General features: G+C 34.0%; 1 protein-coding gene across 1 annotated transcript in view; it reads right to left on the reverse strand.

Moving 5' to 3' along the window:
• The window catches only part of LOC145262827 (uncharacterized), a 90,494-nt gene extending 79,673 nt beyond the window's left edge, over positions 1 to 10,821 (reverse strand). Inside the window, exons 1-2 of the mRNA XM_080119834.1 lie at positions 10,798 to 10,821; positions 3,522 to 3,649 (exon numbers count right to left, since the gene is read on the reverse strand). Coding sequence (XP_079975960.1) covers positions 3,522 to 3,649; positions 10,798 to 10,821 — 152 coding nt within the window. The remainder of the gene's footprint in view (positions 1 to 3,521; positions 3,650 to 10,797) is intronic.
• Between the last annotated feature and the right edge of the window lie 12,371 nt (positions 10,822 to 23,192).

Here is a 23,192-nt window from a genome sequence, read left to right on the forward strand (position 1 = left end):
TCATACCTTTGTTACAACTGAGGAGAATAGAAAGTGGACCTTAGGTTTACTTTCAGCGACCTCGTAACTCTTGCTTCCCTTATTTTGTCTTTTAGTCTTCACATTTAATGAGCGATCTTTCTGACAAAAATTGATGTGTTTTCAGCGTCGGAATCTATCCATCTAACACTTATCATTAGATAGTTTTTGACTTAGTGTTTTATTGTTTCTTGTTTTTTTCTTATTTAAAACTGTCACTTTCTGAAATACATGTTTACATGGTAACGTATAAGTGACTACAGGAATTTAGTTCCTTTTAAGTAACGTTCTAAACATAAGAAAGTTGGGGGTATCCATTCCGAAAGTCGTTCTTAACATGAGAAGGTTGGGGGTGTCTATTCCGAAAGCCATTCTTAACATGAGAAGGTTGAGGTTTGGCGACGACAATAACAGCTGTACTTTAATTTTTTTATGTGTGGGGAGGGGGCATGCTACCACCGAGCAACACCGGTAAAAAAGTTCTGCTTTTTTTTAATAAATGCCTACTCATTTTAATAAATGACCAATCATTTTTGCTGCTTTTTGTTGCCGACGCATCGGCAAATATGTGTTTAGAAGATTCACTTGCATGCCTATCTTGGTAAAATTATAATATTCAGTATTCTCATTCTTCACCAGTATCAATACGGTTATGATCAAGATTGTCTACTTGTTTTAACTTCCGGTTTTAACTTCCGGTTTCTACAGTCGATTTGGCTGGATAATTAGACGATTTAGCTTAAGAAGAAAAGCAAGCCATTCTTAACATGGGGAAATAGGGGTATGTTATCTGAGAGGAAGGTAATTATTAATCAAAAATTACCATATCTTGCTGTCATTTACTTCCTAGTCAAGCCAGCACCCCTAAAGGAAGAGCATTCTGGCCTTTGGAAAAATGGGCAGCCCCATCGGTATTCCTCAGTTGGAGCATCTCAGACAGTAAACAATAAACTTACTTCACTTGGAAGACAGGAGGTAAGGTCTGGGAGGATGGACCTTCTAAGACTACTCAGAACGAATACCTCAGCCCACCAGATGAAAGGCCACCGAAATGACCTATTTTCTGCCAGACTGATTGTCAAAATTGGAATTTCGACTGGTATATACCAGCGAATAGCCAAATTAATGGTGTAAATTGCTGACCTTATTTGGACTATATCTTGCTTGTCACTGTCGTCCTATCGGCGAAGCAGAAACTGGAAGTTAAAAATAGCATAAAATCTTGACTATAACCATCAATAATAATACAAGTAAAATAGTATCGAAAAGTTTGATAGTTTCACACACTCTAGTCCTTATAGGGGATGCAAATCCAATCGACCAATGACAAATACTAACCTCTCTATTTACAAATGTCTGTAGGATATTTCTAGAAAATCTCTCTATGAGACGAATAGATTTGGTGTTTGTAGGGAAGAAAATCAGTTTATGACATTGCCTCGATCATATGAAAACCAGAAGGCGTAACGAATTGTGAGAAAAGATTGAAAAAGTTATTTATTTAAGATGAACAAAGATTTATCTACAATAACGAAATGGACATTTGTTTGTTTATCTTTAGGGCAAGATATGTTATTACACAAAAATGAATCAAGACTTTCATTTCTGAACGAGAAAAACAAATCAGAGGTGGGAAAAATATAAAATGTAATAACATAAATAAAGTTAAAATATGTATTTGATAATATGCACGTATACGCTTCCATGCTTACAATTAAGTGTGTACGTGTGCTATCAAACACTGATGTAATTGCTTTTCATCCTTTTCCTTTGTAAAACTAAATCATGTTTTGCAAAGGCAAAAGCAAAGGCAACGATTGTCCTTTACAAAACAACCAAACCGAAGATCATTAACGAACATTTGAAGATATAAATAACTTGAAACATAATAAGTGTTACTAAGATAATCAAATTCAGCATTAAATAACCTGAAAAGGTTGATATGCAGTAAGACAAAACAACCAAACCAAATCAAACCAAACACCATGAATAAATATTTGAAGATATAAAGGACTTAAAGTATAATAGCTTTTACCAAACTGACCCGATTCGGCATTAAATAACCAGAAAAGATTTAATATGCTATGAAACAATGCAACCAAAACCAAACACCATGAATTAATATTTGAAGATATGAAGAACTTTCACAAAATGACCGGATTCAGCAATAAATAACTCCAAAAAAGGTTGATATACTGACAAAACAAAACAACATCTACACTGAGGACTAGAACAATATGTTAATCATTATTGATGGTAAAGGTTGACCAACAATATTAATTTGCACACAGGATTTGAATATAGTAATTGGCAAAAGAACCATGTGGACTACAATAACAAAAAAGATACTAAAAATATAATAGTTATTTCTTTTATTTTTCATTGTATTTTTTACTCTTGTTCCTCTCAACAAGACATGTTGCGTCTTGGATGGAAGAGGCTACTATTTGGGGCAATTAGAGTAGAAGGCTTTCCAGCATCTAGGGACCTCTTCAGTGAAGGGCTGGGATTTTGCTGCTAAAAAGGGTTGTCGGGGGCTATGGACATCAAGTGTTACAAGTGCAACGAGTTTATCAGAGCACATTCCATTAAAGTACTTGTAAATTAGGCACAGGAGTATGATATTGTGCTGATAAGACAGGAGTTGTAGCTTGGTTGATAGTGCGAGATGTGTTAGATTGGAAACTCTTTCTTGAACCCGGTCTAAGAGTGAGAGACTAGTAATGATAGCATTAGCCCAGATGTGGTAGCAATACTTCATGCATGGGCGAATCGTGGCTAATTTTCCAGCAAGGTTGAGGAAACACCCATTCTTTGCAGCAGCCTTGGTGATATCCTCAATATATTTGTTTTAATTCATCTTGCTTGTGAATGTTAAGCCAAGGCGTTTGAAGGTGGAATTTCAATCACGAAAACTTTTAGATTAAAATAATTTTTTTAAAAAAATGCCATTCATTGAAAAGCTAATTTTTAATTACAAGGTACGTTCCAAAAGCAATGCCTACTATTTTTTTAATTCTGCCTAAATGAATCAGAGAAGATTGCAAATTGCATTGTTATGATAAATGAACTTATGCATTCACTACCTGAAAGTTTCATCTCTCTGTTACAGATATTGACTGTATGAGACTCTAAGAAAGCAACCCCTGTCATGGACATGTGTCACAAGCAGAGATGCGTCATTGAATTTCTCCATGCAGAAAAAATTGAGCTGATCAACATTCATCGGCGCCTGTTGATTGTTTAAAAAGGATGCAATTGCTGTCAGCACAATTAGGAGATGGGTTGATCGATTTTAAAATGGCAAAAGAGATATGAGTGACTAAGCGTGCTCCAGACGCCCAGTACATAGCCACCACCCCACCGTTGGCAAAAGTGAATGGTTGTGACTATGTAGAAAAATAAATTCTAGGGCACAATGGTCGCTTGTTTTAATAGTACCACTCCGGTCTTCATAGTTCTTCAAGTTATTTATTTAGTTTAAAAAAAATAGGATGCATTACTTTGAAACGACTCTTGTATCTGTCGAATCACAATTCACTTTCATCAATGATAGAAATTCAGCATTTGTAATGCCCCCAATGCATTTGTTCTGCTTCATGTTGCCTGTGAATGGTAAGCCGATGCGTTTCTGAAGAATGAAAATGGTATTTAATTCAAAACAATTTAAGATTATAATAAAATTAAAATATAGCTTTCATTGAAAAAACTAATTTTTATTATATTAATTTGTCTCATCACAATTCACTCACATTAATGATAGAAGAATATATTAAAAGAGATTAAAACAAAAAGGAAGATAAGAGAGTAGGTTTTTGCCGAGAAATGTGAAAACCGAATTGTCATTTCCAATTATTAAAAAAGTTTATGTTACTGACGTGGAAATGAATCGTTGGAAAGGTTAGCGCAGCATGGCAAAGCAATACCTGTGCTATTCTAGGTTTGTTGAGTTTGAATTCTTGAAGCGTAATTACGGTGGAAGAAGTCATTTTTATTTTGGTTTATGTTGTACAGAAAGGTCAGAGGTGAGTCTCAGAAACAGAGTCATTAAGTTAGTAACATTATTAAAATGGATAAAACTTGATAGCAAGATATTTGTTCACTTTACATTTAAATTTCTGAATTAGTCAAGTACCGTCAAGGAAGTAGAATGTGGGGAGAGAATTCCAAAGTCTAGCAATACAAGGGAAGAGGCTCCATATTTTTATGCAGTCCTTTGTATTATTGCTGTATTCTGCAAGATCTTTCAAGCTGCACCAGTTAGGCAGTAGAGGGGAGACAAGGCAGTGTTGCTTCGTATAGTCCTCTTTTCCACATTCACAGATAGTTGGATCAATTTATTAGTCCCTTTGGTCATATTAGGCTGATAAGAAGATTTTGTTTTAATTTTGAGATTGTTGCTGGAGAATTCAATACACTCTTCAAAATTAGATTAACTTCATGAAAATTACATGGAATTGAATTTAGATTTAAGACTTTTGAAAATTACATGGAATTTGAATTTAGATAGAAACTTCTCTGTTCTGAGATAGTTGGGTATTTTGCATTGGATGAGCGATCACCTGAATTTTTAAATACGGGACATACTGATGAAGTTTTCCAGGGTGTTGGGAAGCAATTCTTCTTAAGACAATGCTTAAACAGCTTTGTAAGTATGGGAGCTAGTTCTGGTTAAAGCTTTTTGGGCACTATAATAGGAATGCCATTAGGGCCAGTTGTTTTACTGGAATCGAGATTTTTTTATTAGCTTGGTAACATCATGTACAAATATTTGTATGTCGCATAGCATGTTTTCAAACCCAGGAGGAAATACAGGGGTATTGGCGGTATTGGTATTATTACAAAGTCGATTCTCTATTGAATATCATATTGTACCTCAAAAGTTTTTAAAAAATGACTTGGGTACCATCAGCTAGATTCGATACCAAAACACTTAACGCTCCTGCATGACCCAATTTTCAGCTAAAATAGAATTGTACTGTCATTGTTGCATTTCTTTTTATGAGTCCATGATGGATTATGTAATATTATCCCATGATGAGGTCTTAATGTACTGACAACTTTGAACACTTTAATAAGTGAAAAATATTGAACCCCAAAAATATTCAAACAATCAAAAATATACAACTACAATGAAAATTGTCTCAAAATAGAGCTTACATAACTTTAAAATTATTGAAATTTTCTCAAATTTTGAGAATTTGTATAATCTATAGGAATAAGACAGTTGATGTAAGTGTGTCTTTTTGTGCATAAATATTTATCCGATAAACTCTTAAACAACTTTTCACATAACACTGAAATTAACAGGAAATAATAATCACGCACCAAGAATTGCTTATAATGAGTAAAATCTTTGTTTGGATGGATGAATAACGCGTACAGACATATATTGGCAAGTTGAAATTCAAATTGTTCATTTCAACTTGCCGACATATTTTTAGTTGCTTCTGTGCATACCTAAATTTAATTCATTTCTTCAAGTCGTTTCTTTGTATCTCTCGATAGCTACATCGGTAGGAGACACAGCTGAAGCATTAAATGTATTGGTTTGGATTCTAGTTGATGGTATCCAAGTCATGTTTTTAACTTTTGAAGTCAGTACTGTATACTGAGTACAATATATTAAAGAATTAGCTTTGTGATAATAAATACGACATCTGCATGAATTAAAATATACTTAAGCGTATTTTATGACCCGGTACAGCCGGTCGCACCTCACCTCCACTAGTTTAAAATATTTTTTGTCTGCTTTTGATACCATTTCGATGTCATTTCCATTTTAAGAATAAATACATAAGCTCTTTACCTATTGAGGCAGTGGTAGTGTAAAACACCATTACTTTAACAAGAACACGTGATTATGACGTCACAAGAAACAGCATTCTCTTTTAATGCATCAGGCTCGACATAGACAGCAGGCAGATGTTTTCTCTATTCATAGCTGTGCTTTGGTTCAAATATTAAAACCAATCATCTCATCCCATACCCGAACTCGGAGAAATAAAAGATTCAGAAACCGTCAATCATTTTATGTTGTGTATAAACACTTGAAGAGATGATTCAAAAAAGAGAAACGAGTGATCACACCAGATAGTGGACTAAGGCTAGAACGAAACCGTATCATACACTTTAAAGAACAGTAAGTAAGTAATAGTCTATGCCAATGATTCTACAGCTGATATTGTTAGTGCTATACTTTACAGCTTATATTATTTGTTCATTCCTAGCCACAGCGCTAACTCTAGCTTCACTAAACCAACAAAAAAGATTTTCTAAAGCAATGATTACCCTTTACTGGCAAACCCATAAAACAAGCCAAAGTGTAAACTTGCAATCTATTGACATTAATTCCACATCTTTGTTCATTGTTGTAATCGTGGTTCAGAAGGTAAACTCCTGACAAATATAATTTCAAAAGATATTGATCGTAGGTCAAAGAACTTCCGTGCCTTTAGAGATTGCCGTGCTCTGTGCACAGGCGTGAAATTCGCTGACATTAACAGTCAAGTGTCATTGAATAAGTCACGAGCTGTGGCGGAAATCGGATGACCACCTTTACCCAAGAAGCTTTTCTAAGATTGCCCACATCCGTTGAGCTTGTTTATATTCGTGTACAAACAATCCTGAAAACTTCTGGACATGAGTTCTATTTTGAACTCTCTTGTAGATGCTGACAATTGACTCGTCTCTCTTCTTTTGATGACTATGAATATATCTCAGTTCTTCCGTGTACTGAAAAGGCACTAAATGACCGTAGCATAAAAACAGTCCACTTGCTTGAAACAAAAGGGGAAAAAACAGAAATATATACATGAATCAAAGCAACAATTTCAAGCTCTTGTTAACAGGTTTCTTTTGAAAATACCATTTTCTACAATGCTAGTCAGAATATTTGTTTTTGAGTAGCAAGAACTTGTCTTACTACAACAACGTAAAAAACTTCCTTCTTTATTCATTGCCTCTAAAAATATCAAAAAATGACAAAAAATACTACAAAATAGACAATATAAAGAATCTGCTTAACAAAGTTGATAAAGAAAATATATTAATTTTTCTGAAAATCACAAACTTTTACAAGAAAATTTGGTATTATTCATAATACCGACAGTGCTGAAATAATAAGGTGATTATTTAGAAAGCCATTCTTAACATGAGGAGGGGGTTTCTTTTTAAAACTGTTCTGTAATTTCACCTAACAATTTAATAAATAAAAGATACCGTAAAATTGCATTTAACTTGAAAACCATATCTAAGAAAATATCTTGGTTCGTATTCTGCATATGCACCAAAAAATTTGAAAAACACAAAAATCTATTTTTGCCCACTTCCCAAATATTCCTACCAATATATGTTTAAAAAAGAAAAAAAAAGAAACCTATATGACTCAATACTTTTGCAAATAACCGATGCATAAGAATTTATAAAAATAAATAAGCATTAATAGCATTCGAGTGTTCGATTCGTATCGAATACAGTTAATGGAACAAACAACCTTTTTCTTTTGTAATCTACCTCCACTATTTAAATGATTTAACAGGATCTACATGTCGTTAAAAACCAACGAACCAACTATGTGCTTAACATCAGGCTTATGCGAAAAGTTGTGGTTAGCCTGCATTTTTATATACGCACATGCTATCGAATTTTCTTTCAACTTTTTGTATAAGCCTGACGAATTCTCACGAGAATAGCACGCGAAATATTCTGTGTAGCTTAATTGCCATATATATTTTCATAACTTACTACCTAGCTCTGCCTATGTATTAAGCACTGTTGAAGTAAATACTGAAAATTTACGCATAAGATATATCTTTGTATATTAATTTATTTGATTAAATGAAGTAGTCATATATATATATATATATATATATATATATATATATATATACATACATACATAATTTAGTTTTATTACTTTCTAATAATGCCTAATTGTTTTAGACCGTTGAATTCTCAATGTAAACATCGTGATTTTCTTCATTATTTCTGCAATTTATTTATCTATAGACAATCATGTTTCAATATGTTAGCTGTAAGAAACGATAGTGTGGAATACAGTTAATGGGACAAACGACCTTACTTTTGTAATCTACTTCCACTGTCTACCATTTACCAATAATTGCACTCAAATTTGAACCTGCAGTCGCCTCACCGCTTTATTGGTGTTTCGTTCTGCAATGGTTTTACCGTCTCCAAAATGAATCTTGTAGGATCGGCTTTTATCATGAAAATTTTTTATGCATGATTTATAATCTTAGACATGAGGAAAACACTAATTTGACCTCGATGTAATAATGCAATCAATTAGGTAGCAATCAATTAGCTAAGCTGGCTTTGCACTTGTAATTCTTGTGGTTTATTTCACATAAGTGTCAAAAAGGATAAGACTGCAGAAAGAAAAAGTTGAGTCCTACATTATTTTATTTGGCTCCTGCTAATTCCTTTACACACACACACACACACACACACACACACACACACACACACACACACACACACACACACACACACACATATATATATATATATATATATATATATATATATATATATATATATATATATAAAGTAACAGAAAACCGATTTTCTTTCCTGCATTGAGTTTCGACGTGTAACAAAACAAAAATGGATCGATAGATCGATTCTTGAGATGCGTCCACTCAATCCTCACACTGGGTGATTTAAATACGTTTTCAAACCTTATTGTGGTATACAAAGAGAATCTCTGATATCCGGACGTACCTAAAAATACTATTTCAAACAAACATGAAATACCGTTGGAAAAGACTCTGACAAATTTAAGTATGCAATATATTTAAAACATTTAAATGTCTTATTTCAAACTCAAGTGTGACCAACCTAGCAATAGATCAATATAAATATGAAATTTTAGACTTAAACATGAAGTACCAACACTATAACAAATGTGGCTGAGTGACGAACAAACAGATATTTTTTTATAGAGATATGTGAACGCTTTTAAGAATAGTACAAAAAGTTATTAAAATACGTAAATGTGACAGATAAACTGTCAGACATAATCATTTATAGAGATAATTGGATGCATAAAAATATAGTAAAAACTGTATAGTTTCTATTTATCAGATAATTTTATTTATACTTTGCTACCTCCTTTTTGCTTCATTATTTTACTTCAGTCGAAGTTCTTAGAAATCAAGGAACCCTTTTCTGGGACTAACACGATCTCTATATAAGATACTCAGCTGTTCGAGTGTTCCATTAAAGTTCCTCTTTACATTTGAAACGTTGAGTTAGTAAAGAAGTGAAGAACATAAATTTTTATTCCCCCCAATTAACCAGTTAACAATGTTATAGTATATCTTTCTCGTGGTTTCTTAGTCTTACTGGATTCCAGGACAAGACTTCGTCTAATCTGGTAGAGTATTCAGCTTAACGCTGTTACTATAGGCAACATTACTTGAAGAAGGCACGTCATTTTTTGTATTAGCCACTATGAATTAGCCATACAGAGGAGATATTATTTGGGCTGCGCATGCTATGTGGTTTGGAATATTTAGTCAGGATTTTCTTGTAGGGGGAAGTATTCTTATGCCCCATTATTTCATAATAACCCATATTTAATTATATATTTATTATTATTTTACTATTATATACATATATATTGCCCTTCCAATTTACCCTTATATATTGTACCTACTATATATAATAATCGAAACAGTAAATAAGGTATACGAGGATAGTGTCTAATAGACATTCAAATTCACTCTAAGACTGGGTTGCACACTGATATGAGTATTCTTATGACAGTTCAGGACCTATCAGTTTGGCGACTCTCTTTTAAACCCTGTCCAGGAGTGAGTGACTAGCAGCAGATGCACTAGCCCAAATGTGACAATAGTACTCCATACATGGGCGAATAGTGGTCTTGAAGAGGAACAGGACACTTTCAGGTGTAAGTAACTTTCTAGCAAGGTAGAGAGAGCCTACCTTCCTCGCAGCAGCCCTGGCAATGCCCTCAATGCATTTGTTCCAACTCATGTTCCCTGTGAACGTTAGGCCAAGGTGTTTAAAGGAAGTACTTTCAGATAATGTATCTTTAGCCATTGTTATTGGTGGGTGAGAAGGTTTCTTGTAATCATTGAAGGAAATAAGCTTAGTCTTGACAGCATTGTATGTGACCATCCATTTATGTCCCCATTCCACTACAGATTGGAGGTTTTCCTCTAGTGTTTCTGACATTTCCTTAGCTATGTGTCCATTTGTTTTTCCCTCGTGCCTGTTGTACAGCATGGTGTCATGAGCAAATATACACATCTCCGAGACTATTTTATCAGGGAGGTCATTTATGAATATCAGAAATAATAAAGGTCCAAGGATCGACCCCTGAGGTACTTCCACATTTATATCATATTATTTTGATGTACAACCGTCGAGGACAACTTGGATTCTTCTCTTACTTAAGAAGGATTTAATTATATTAAATATTCGTTCAGTGTGATACCATATGATCTGATTTTCCTAAGAAGATCATCGTACCATACCCTGTTAAAAGCCTTAGATATATGTAGGGCTACAGCTCTACCCTCCCTGATTTGTCCAGTGTATGGGATATACGTTCAGAGATTACAGTTAGGATATCTGCTGTAGAACGGGCTTGCCTAAATTCATATTGTTGGTCAGTCAAAAGTTTAGTAGCTGTAAGATGATGGACTAGAGCTTGGTTAATTAAGGATTAAAATATTTTGGCAAAACTTCTGGCTTCTATAAACTTCTGTCTGTTTGAACTGGACTTACATTGGGTAAATCTGTGATACGCATGCTGCCTTTGAGCAATGCCAGTTACACAAGTAGAAGAAACCATTGGGAAGAGTGGGGCTTGCTAAAGAATTTCGACATGGGAACATTTGCTTCAATTGCAGTTTTGAACCATTCAGTGGCCTGATGTGCGCACTGTACCTGTTAGCCTCACTCTGGTATTCTATAAGGTTACCAGGTAAGGTGTACATAGTTCCTCAACTGTGATCAAGGCAATACATCTAAGAAAAGGGTTTTCTTGAAAAAACAAACCAGACAGCGAGTGTCTTTTAGCCATGTGCGGCAATCTTTTACTGATGAGTAATAGCCTATTTCATTTTATATTCTTTTAATATTTCATTTTTATTCTATTTATACATTAGTTATCTAATATATAAAAATAAGTCAGCTTGATTTTCAATGTAAGATTTATATATCAGTGTATCTGACAATTAATTTTAGATTCTAAATTGCCAGTACTATAATTTTCACTTTGGCTTTTTCAAAAAACAAAATTTCAATTGCTTTAATCGATCACATACAATATCCTATCGGAAATTGCTTTCGGTAACATAATCTTCTAAATATTTACGGTTTACTTCCGTTTGATAATCAACGGATATGATTCACAGCATGAAAAATCGTTTAGCACATTGTTTTTTAAAGTTTTAATTTCAAATACATAGCACACATAATTTCTTTAATGTAGAGAGTGGACATTTGTTTGAAATTACAAATTAAAAAAAAAAATAATTATGCATCATGACTCAATTAAAATTCGTACTTCCATTGATAAATAGGCATAAATAAATTTCGGACAGTCTGCACTTATTCTCAATCGCTTATAACCTCATTTTGTTCTCGATAAAATGAAAGAAAAAAAAAGAAGGCAGACAAATAGCATAATAATCGATATTTTAAAACGATTTGAAAACTTTGGTATGGCTGCCTATTGATTGTTGCTATGGCTTAGAGACAAAGAACTTGAGTTCCAAAACTCAGCAGAGCCATATTCAATTTCGTTTTCGTATGTTGCTGTTCAAAATTTGTAGTTTTATCAGTCAAAAAATTTTAAATTAATAAAAAATCTTCAGTAAATTTTGCAAAACAAAAATCGAAGTATAAATACTCCCGAATAAAGCCAAATTAAAACATCTATCTCACTTTCTTCCTTTTCCTTTCTATCTTTCTCTCTCTCTCTCTCTCTCTCTCTCTCTCTCTTTATCTCTATCTCTCTCTCTTTATACACATACACACATGTATAAGACAAACGATTTTGAACAATACGAAATGCATTTACATAAATATTTTTGGGGGGCAGGTCTACTAAGTATTTTTGTCAAATTGTCGTATGTAGAATCCGTAAGATTTATGTTCCGTTTTCAGGAGTAATTTTGTATTGATTCATTCAAATATCCTTTAGGTATGGGTGAGTCTTGGTGAGGTCACAACTGCTGAACTTCTTGAACATTACATTTAAAAAGTTATACATTGCTGCATTGTTCGACGAACTCAGCAAATATAGACAAAGCAGATTAATATCCCACCTGAAGGCGATTGAATAAATCAATCGAAAGTACTCGCAAAAAAGGGCAAAATAAAATCTACGGATCCTCCACACAACAATTTAACAAAAATACTCGATGGACCATCTGAAAAATCAAAACAAGATTTATTAAGAAGAAGCATTTCTGCAGACCAGATACACGCGAGGATGTACGTAAGTTAAAGATGAGTGAGCGTTTATTTAAGGATGTTCAAACCTTGAATCGAATATGATTATTTTTTATCAGGTTGACAGGAAAGTTCTTGCGGTTATTAACTTTTAAATTCAGATAAACATATCTTGGCTCAAACAAATAATTATCGACCGAAATAAGAACCTTCAGATTCAACACATTTTTGCATACGCAAAACAAGTGCACTTATGTCAGTAATATAAAAATCTTCCATAGTGGTGATGAAGTTGCTGAAGGCGTTTTTGAAGTATTTCTCATGCAGAAAGTTATTGAGATGCTTGAAAAAAGTGGTAAGTCAGAAGTCTGGAGAGTATGGCGGTTGAGGCAGAGTTTTGTAGCCCAATTCGTTCAACTTCTGCAGGGTCGGTTTAACGTGAGGTTGGACATTGCTGTGGTGGAGAATTTGGCCTTTTCTGTTGACTAATGCTGGGTGTTGTTGTCGAAGTTGACAGAAAGTGTCGTGGAGCTTCGTCAGCGTCTAACCACTGAGCTGAGCGTCCCCAGTTGTCATAAAGAACCCACTTTTCATTGCGTCACAACCCAGTTGAGAAACGGGTCGTTCTCATTGCATACAAGAAGGGAAGATGACACTTCATAACAGCGTTTCATTTCGTTGTTGTTTAATTCGTGAGGCTCCCATTTATTAAGTGTTTTGTCTTTCCAATCGCTCTCAAATGGTTGGAAATCGTCCTATACATTACATCTAATTCAGAAGCAAGTTCTCGGGCAATTATGCGTAGATTGGCTTTGACTAAGGCTCTTAATTGATTATTGCCAACATCCGATGACCATCTGCTATACTTATCATCTTCAAGACTCCCATCGCCGCCACAAAATTTATTAAACCACCATTGTGCTGTGAGTTCAGTAGTGATTCCTGAGCCAAACGCTTCGTTGATATCGCTAGCTGATTCAGCAGCTTTTTTAGCCAAGCTTAAATTGAAAAAGTAAAATTGTGCGAATTTTTTTTTCCATCTTGTATTCAACATTCTGAAACGAAGGCATAATTGTTTTAAAACGATTGTAATTTAAACGATTAGACTGAGCGAACAACGCTCTTTAAAATGATATATAAAGTATAGGTATTATTACGAAAACTTATTTGAAAACACATTATTCGAAATCAAAATTAAAAATTCCACAAGAACTTTCTTCTCCGCCTTATACTCCTCACTTAGCTATGTTGTTGTTTATTTTTCTTGTGGTCTTTGTATGATTTTGCCAGATTCCAGGTAGAGTATAAAATGTATTATTGTTAGCAGGACACAGTACACGATTAGTTTACCTATATAAGCCAGTGAGGCGTTATGTTGAGATTTGGGCTTCGAATACTATATTAATTTTTAGTGAGAGTTTACTTGTAGGGCGAAGTACCTCATGTCAGACAATTGAAGGTGATGTCTAGTAGACATTCAAAAACTTTCTCTCTATGTATATGTGTGTGGATATATTTATATGTGTATATGTATTTGTTACTGTATGCAGGGAATTGTGTGTATGTTTGCATATGTGCATCTTTATGTGTTTGTGTGTATATTTGTGTGTGTTTTGGTAGATTTGTAATTGTGTGCGTGTGTTTGTAATACAAGTGCGTACTTGCATGCATTGGACAGTGATGCATGGTTGTAAATAGACATTAGTTAATTATCCATAACATATTAAGCTGGTAACTAATGGGGTGAGTAATGGATTTAATACTGTGTAAGATTAAGAAGTTTGTATTGGCAAAAAGCCTTAAAAATGTCGTCTTTTCAACAGTAGAATTTTTAGAACAAAATTATACATCATACCGCCATGTAAAGGGAAGCTAATGTTTGGCTTGCATTATTATCTGTTGTGAACTGCGAAAGTCACTCGGTAAAAAAGGAGAAATCACAAGAAATTTGTATTTCATTCTGTATTTTGTGTTCTGTTTCAGTCTATGTTTTTCCATTTCTTTCTTCTTTTTTTTTCTCGTCGTCGTGCGTGCATTTTTTTGCCCTGGAAGGGAAGCCTTTGTCAAGAGATTCACTTCATCTGACGTTCTCCAAAAAGTCACACTCAGGCCGAAACGCCATTCAAGGATAAGGAGTAACTTGTTTGTGTTAGGTGGACAGTAAGACAAACACCGTCAGAATTGCAGAATTTCATTATTTAAGAGGATTAACATTGGACTCGAAAACAACTATACTGTAGCCAGCACGGAAGTAAACTTGTGCTATTGCGTTCCACGTACAAGCAGTACTTGGAAAGAAACTCTATTAATGGAAAATGCATATTGAGTGGAAACTTTTAATTTGCTCAAAACAGGGGTATACAGAGGACGGCAGTGTCGCCTGGGATCCAAACTGGCATAATCGATTTCTTTGCCGTAATCAATTTTAATCTATCAAAACCATTTTGTTGTTTCTCTGAACAGATAAAGTCAACATTCTTTTTTCTTAAATTTGTAAACACTTCAGTCAGGTCCGTATATTTTGGTAAATATCGTCCGTAAAACTTACTACTCTCCCCCAAAATTGAAGTTCTTTTTTTATTCGTAGGTATAGATAATTTTAGTATTTTTCTATTAAGGCTTGGTTTAGGGATATACCTTCATTTGAAATAGAAAAAATAATCTAAAAATTATATTATATTACTCTTGTTTATATACTTCTTTTTATTTATTGTCATTCCAGTGTTTTCTTTTTAATTTATTCAAGATGATGTTGGTCTTCTTTTATAATTCATTTTATTTAGTAACTCCTACGCATCTATCATCTTGGTAACAGGCCATATTTTTCATATCTTCTTCTAAAATCTTGGGAATATAATACTTGTGTTTTTATTCCATACGGCATCCTTTCCCATTTTAGTAACCCTAATTATCCATGTTGTAAAGTTATTATCTATTGGTATTTGGTGTTGTACTGTTTTCTAATATATTTTTGAAAAATGCTCCACAATAATACAACTTGAACATTTAGTATAGGATATAAATCCAAGCAAACTTTGTTATTTACTCTTATTGTATACCTAATAAAGTCCCGACCTTAACATTTGCCCTTGACTTTAAAAAATAAAAAAAGCGCCATCCCTAGGTGGGGAAACCATCATCATGTCAGGTTTGGTCATGATCGGTTCAGTGGTGTAGCTTTTAGAAGAGTATATATACATAAATTATGATCTTGACCTGAGACTTTAACCTTGGAAAATAGTGTGCACCATCCCATCCCTAAGTGTGGGACCATCATTATGGCAGATTTTATCATGATCAGTTCAGTGGTGTGGATTGTAGGAGAGTATATATATATATATATATATATATATATATATATATATATATATATATAGGCTACGACCTTGACCTTTGACCTTAATCTTGACAAATGGTGGGCACAATCCCTAGGTGAGGGACCATCATCATACCAGGTTTGATCGTCATCATCATCATCATCATCATCATGACGGGCTCCTTGCCCGGACCAATGTGACTTTTCCTCTCCAGAGTTTCCTGTCTTCCATCAGTTGCCTCAGATCTTCAGGTTCACAGTTGGCATCTTTTGCTATTTGTTGTATGTATGTGGATCTAGGTCGTCCTCTGCTTGCGCGTCCGTGTCGTGGAGTCCATAGCAATACATCACTCACCAATTCATGCTTGCTCCTCAGACAATGACCGGCAAATCGTAGGCGTCTTTCTCAGATGGTATTAGATATGGCAGGTAGATTGCCATAAAGTTGCTGCTTTGTGGGATGAGTTGGCCATGATAAGGTTTGATTGCTACTACTTTATATATTGAGATATCCACATATCTTCATCTAACGTTCTCAAAAGTACAAAAGTGATGCCTATTGCTAACCCCACGTAAAATATGTTCAAAAAGATCATGTTTTATTAATTTTAATAGTTTTGCTACAATATGTGTATGGAATTTTTATGCTTCATAATAAGAGAGAGAGTAATATTTTATTTATTTTTCATGTTTTTTTTTGTTTTGATTTTTTTAACTTTCCTGTGTTTTTCATTAATTAATTTGATAAAATTTATGCTAAGTACAGCGTTTCTAAAGAAGTACATGTTTTTTTTTACACAAATGTGACAATTATGGGTATTATTTCAACGATATCGTCTAACTCTAATTAAAGTTTTTTTTTTTATAATCGACCCATGAAATTGACAAAGTTGTAAATTACTCTTTCATAGAATTGTCTTTTCAATGCTTACCCAGAATATTTTTTGTATAAGAGTAACTGCAGTATCAATTTGCATTTCGAACTTTGTTAATTTTAACATTTTTTTCTTTTGTTAATTTTTTTTTTTTACATATTTTTATTTTTGAATAAAAAAAACTTCTATAAATCATTCAACGTTTAATTTTTTGAATTTGAATGGTACTTTTTAAAGCATTTTTACAAATCTTTCATTATTTTTTATTTCCTGTTCTCTTTCATTTTTTTTTTTTACTTGGAGGTCACCACTTATCAAGGCCCGGAAGCCACTTGGGGATAAGGGTTATTGCATGTACAGTAATCAATGGGATAGTATTGTAGTAATCGAGTATTGGAGATTTGATAGAGTGTCTTACTTAGGGCAGTTTGTCAGGAATTTGTTTTTGTTGGACTTGAAGACATCCAAGTTGTAGTCAGGTGGGAAACAGGCAAATGGAAGAGAGTTCCACAGACGTGCACTTCTAAGAAAGAAGTTCTGCTCATGGAATCTACGTTTGGATTTAGGCACAGATAAAGAGTGGGGAAAATTAATGACAGTAGTTTCAGCTAGACGGGTGTTTTTCATGAAAGATTGGTGAGGGGGGACCAGAGATTGGAGCTCAGACGAGCACTTGCCATGGAAATAACAACAAAACAAAGACAGGCTCGCAACGTCTCTTCTGTGGGAGAGAGGCTGCAGGGAAGAGAAAAGAGCATCCCCCACTAAGCCACAAAGTCTATTTTGTACTCTGTCAAGGCAGGATAGGCTGCTTTTAGCAGCTCCTGCCCAGATGTGGCAGCAGTACTCCATTCTTGGAATACTTGGCTTTTATACAGATAGAGAGTTGTATCAGTAGTGAGATATCTTCTAGAGCTGTAGAAGGATCCCACCATTTTTCCAGCGTCCTTGGCAACAGACCTGATGTACGTGTTCCATTTCAGATCAGGAGTAAAGCTCAAACCCAGAAGCTTGTCAAACTATTGTCAAGACGAGAGCCATCCATTTCAATTGTTGCCAGATGGGGATCAGAGCGTTGATGATGTAAAGATAGAAGCTTGGTTTTGGATGCATTAAAAGTAACCAGCCACCTCTTCCCCCACTGTACCACATGCTCAAGATCAGAGGAGAGAGAATCTGAGAGAACTTTGTCATTTACAGCCTTTGATGTGTTGCCATAGATGGTCGTGTCATCAGCATAGATGTCAATGAATGATTTAAGTATGTGTTTAGGGAGATCATTGATGTAGATCAGGAAGAGAGTTCGGCCTAGGATGGACCCCTGGGGGATTCCAGCATTAATACTGCAGGCCTCTGATTTTTGTCCATTGACCACTATTCTTATGAGCCTATCAGAGAGAAATGATTTAATGATTGAGAAAACATTTCCAGTGATACCGTAGCTGGAAATATTGTGAAGTAGGCCCTTATGCCATACCTTATCAAAGGCCTATGATATGTCAAGAGCAATTGCCCTGGAAAGGAAGCCTTTGTCAAGAGATTCACTAATCCTATGAGATATAACCGTTAGCACATCTGCTGTAGATCTTGCAGAGCGGAAACGATATTGAATTTCACTAAGAAGGTTGTTTCTGCTGAGGTTGTTGACTACTTCTTTATTTAATATGGATTCCAACAACTTACCCATGACACACAGGAGACTTATTGGTCTGTACTGAGAGGGAGATGACTTTTCGCCTGAATTCTTAAATACAGGGCATACTGATGAGGTTTTCCAGGGTGTTGGCAACGCTTAAACGCTTAAGTTTTAAAAATCTTTTCTTTTTTTTTTTTCAACATATGAGTTTTGGAAAAGTTGGTTTACTTTTATACTGTTTACATTTCTGTATTAATTCTTATTCTTAAGTAATGGCATATATTTAAACAATATCCCATTTGTAATTACCCTATTATTTTATATCGCTACGATGCATTGTACACATTTTCAATTAAGTTTAACCGAATTAAGTCCCCTTCAATTGTCTGTTCTTGTTAGAGTCTTTTTCAAATTCGCGATATATACACACATTTCATAGACAGTGTAACTATTTTACAATTGGTCGTTCACTTTATTGTTTCATCGACATAAAATTCGTTCTTTCTACTATACCTAAACCTTTTATATTTCTTAAGATGTGAATTATTTTTTCCGAAAGTAAGATCTTCCTGCTTTTTTTTATATGTCATGGTGAATACTTTCATTATGTCATCGCATCCAGCTGTAGTCATAAATGAATCCGTTATTTAATTTTCTTAGGCCGTTTTTATTTGTTGCTTTCTTTTTAGTTCTTACACTAGCAGAAAAAAATATCCTAATCATGTATCGACAAAATCAGAATCTGCAAGAGACAATTGAAATATAATCGATGACGCCATATTTGTGAAGTGTAAGAAGAATTTCATTACAGATAACTAAACTTCCTTAGTTCTTAGAAAGTTCAAAGTAAACAAGTTATTGCTGAGCCTCTTAAATAATGCACCATCATCGATCATTACGGTGTTGTTTTACCTGACAATCATTAACCTTTACCTTCGAGTGGCCTCCTGGTCTTGATAACGGTGTTTCTTCAGAAATATATATATACTTCCCTCAAACCTCTGGCTGGCCTTGATGGATATATTATATCTTCCCTCTTTTGGAAATAGGGTACTATTATGAATCTCTCCAGTATCAAATAATCTTTATACACTGTGAAATTTATTTTATATATTGAAAACCGAAGAGGGGCGTTGTAACATATGAGAACTATTTGGAATCAAATCTCCCCTTGCTGTTATTTCAGATTATTTGAAACCATAGCAGCAAATTTTAGTCTCCTCTCTATTAAGGCCAGAGGTTTTGGAGAAATATCAACTATTTTGTAATTCATATACAAAACTAGGAAAACAAATGACTATGATTGAAACATTGGTAAAGATGCAGTATCTTTCCATCCTCAAGAAATCCTTTAAAATTACCACTACTATAGGTTTTCGAGGGTGCTGAAAACGAAAATTATGTTTAAAATTTTAGGAAACGAGTAGTTTCCAAGATGTGAAGAAATTATAGTTTTAAAAAGTGGGGATCACTTTTCTATATTAATCTAACATCAAATGGACACTCACTTTATAGCTACCTTTTTTTGAGAGGAGGGGGGGAGAGGCGTCTTTTATTTTTTAGGGAGTAGTGTTTATTTGGTAATTATGGCCTGGTAGACCAAGCCAAAATCTATCTTAAAAAACTTGTTTTCAATAGGTTTTTGGATGTGCTGAAAAAGAATATCGCATTTAAATTTTCCGCAAATAAGTATTTTTTCCGAGTATTAAGCAATGTAATTCTTTATGTTATAAGTTGTGGCTATTGTTGCAAGTGCAAGCGTGCATATTTATATTTTGGTCGAATTAGTTTCAGCATCAAGTTCTATAATTCTGAATTCAAAACCTAATATTGTCATTATTCTTTCATATGTTAACTGTCCACAGTGTTTCCTACGAACCACATTGATATAGCATTCAAATACTCTTCCTTTCACACTATGCACAATGCTTCAAGCAAACTACAATATCCTTCTCATATATATATATATATATATATATATATATATATATATATATATGCTTTTCAACTCTTATGTTAATTAGAGATATTACATAGCCTAAATCACTACAATAACGTTTTAAGGTAACATATTTAGGTTGTTAAAAGTAACGTTGTGGTCTTGCTTGAATTAACGCATCTCAAAAATATTCATTATTGTAATGGTTTAGTCTAGCTAAACATCCCCGAATTGACAGCTTGTATGGTCTTGCGGGTCTTGCTTCTTTATATGTGCCATCTCTTTAATTACAGTGATAACGCATACAATCAAAGTAAAGTACAAACACAATCAAATAAGGAAGCGTAATTTACTGGAAATAATTACCCAGGTTCAGCTACGTTAGCAGAAAAGTTTAAACAAAAGTTGTGATTATTGTAAATAAACAGAGCAAGAGCATCTGAAACTTGGCGATTTCAACAGATCTTCCCAATCAACTAAAGATGTTAGCCGTAATTACTGTGAAACGGAGATCCTATCAAGTCATGATTGATACTGCTAAACAATGTAAAAGAAAAAATAATTGAAAACAAAAAAGGAACAAAAAAAAACCCTCGCATGAAAAGCGAATTAGCTTTCAAACATAAGGATACGATTCCCGAACTTTGTTCAGATAATTCAGTGGCTGATATTTTTATTGCTTTATTCTGACTAATTGATTCAATAAGCTGATTCTCGTGATATTAAATGCTAAAGAAAGCAAACAGTGGCATTGGTGTAAAACTTAATAAGATACCCATTTAATAATTCAACACAGGATAATATAAATCTAATGTGTAACATTTTGTAATTAGTACAATTGACCGCAAAGTTTTCGTTGAAATTTATTATATTTTATTTCAATCAAAGTTCTCAGAATTCAGACCCCCACCCACCTGCCTAGGTGGTACACTTGATCTCTATATGAGTTGCACGTATATTTGAGTGTTGCATTAAAGCTCTCAAATGTTGAGTTAGTAAATTTCCTTTTACCCAGTTGATCAGTTAACTGTTACAGTATATCTTTCGTTTTAATCTCTTGGTTTTAGAGGATTCCAGGACAAGAATTCATCTAGTCTGGTGGAGTATCCAGCTTAATGTTATTACCAGAGGCAACATCACTTGGAAAAAATACACCATTTCTCATATGAGCCAGTGTATAGCCATCTCAAAAGAATTTTCCTTGGGCTTCAAATAGAATGTCATTTTGAATATTTCGTCAGGGTTTGTTTGCAGGGGGAAGTATCTGCACATCAAGTTGTTCTGACAAATCTTGTGCAGAAAGACTGAAAACATTTGAGAATGGTATCTTGAAGGTTATTCAAACTCTCTTTGTAATTCTAGGACAGCAAGGGCTAATATGGGATAGCTATACGAAAGAAATCTTATTTGGGCTGCAAATACTATGTTATTTTGAATATTTAGTCAGGGTGTTCTTGTGTATCCTCATGCCAGGTTATGCTGACAAATCTTAGACACTCGGAAGTAGTTCTTAGTATGCATTCAAGTTCTCTCCATAGGCATTTAAGTTCTGTAGACACACATGTGTCAAATTGATACAGCATCATCAATATCAATAATAATATCAATTAATACGATAGCGTGTGTTATTTATTTATTCTCTGTGTTACATCCGAGTCGTTTAATTGTTATAGACTTCTATTTCTTGTAGTAAATAGTTTTACTAAGAATTCTTCATAGGTTTTGGCTTCGGTTTCGATTATAGCTGATGGCACTCCAGTAATCTATTTTCTTTTGTAATAATTTTATCCAGAATTCTTTATAGGTTTTGGTTTCGGTTTCGATTATGGCTGAAGGAACTCAAATTATATATATATATATATATATATATATATATATATATATATATTATTTATTTATTTTTTTCATAAGTTTTGGTTTAGATTTTGATTCGAGCTGATGCACCCAAGTCATATGCATATATATTTTTAGTTTTGAAATCGCAATTTTATAATATATAAAAATTGCTAGAACATTAACTCTATAAGACTATATACGAAATCTGTAAGAATTAAATTATCATATTTAAGCGTACTTTACGACCTGGCTACACCGGACGTCCCTGCTAGCTTAGATAAATACTTTTGCAGTTTTAACAAAAGAGCTACAATAATATCAGAGCGTCTCCATTTACATTGAACATCTACAGAATGCCAACATCAATATATTACATATGAATGAGTCCCCTGTGGAATTTTTACTGGTCCCGCTAGTTATTATCAGTAGTTATGTGTTGTGCATCTTAGCACAACTCCTATATAAACACCTCCATTTATATAGATGGAGGTATTTATATATTTGTATGTACAGTATTTATAAGGTGCCTTAAATAAGTTTCCAGACTTTTTTTTCTGTTACAGGCATTTAAAATCGTTGTAGATTCTTGAAAATTCAATATGTTATTGCTATATATTTTATGAGATGACTGACCAAGTTTTATGATTGTCATAGCTGGTGAATTTTAAAAATGAAATGGGGACACTTTAGACGAACGATATGGAATTAAATTCCGTTTTAAATTTGGAAAAAAATGCCTCAGAAACGTATGGAATGTTTCAGACTGCTTTTGGGTCTTTTTGCATGAATCGAACATCAGTTTTTGAGTAGCATAAGAGATTCAAGGAAGGCAGGGAGTCTGTAAGGGATGATGGGAAGTGTGGGAGGAGTAAGGAAGTCAGAATTCCGGAGTTGATCGGCCAAATAAAGAATTTCATGGATAAGAACCGCTGTGTGTCTATAGAGATAATAAGTGCACAGTTGGATGTCAGTGTATGAACTGTACACACAATTATTTGCAAGGAACTGAAGATGCAGAAGATTTGCGCAATCTTTGTCCTAAGAGTGCTCAGAGAAGATCAGAAAGAAAGATGTTGTCATGACAACAGGGAGATAGTTGAGTTCATCAATTCAGATTCC

Source organism: Euprymna scolopes, chromosome 3 (assembly GCF_053919585.1).
Source record: "Euprymna scolopes isolate OS-2025 chromosome 3, ASM5391958v1, whole genome shotgun sequence".
Taxonomy (NCBI): Eukaryota; Metazoa; Mollusca; class Cephalopoda; order Sepiida; family Sepiolidae; genus Euprymna; species Euprymna scolopes.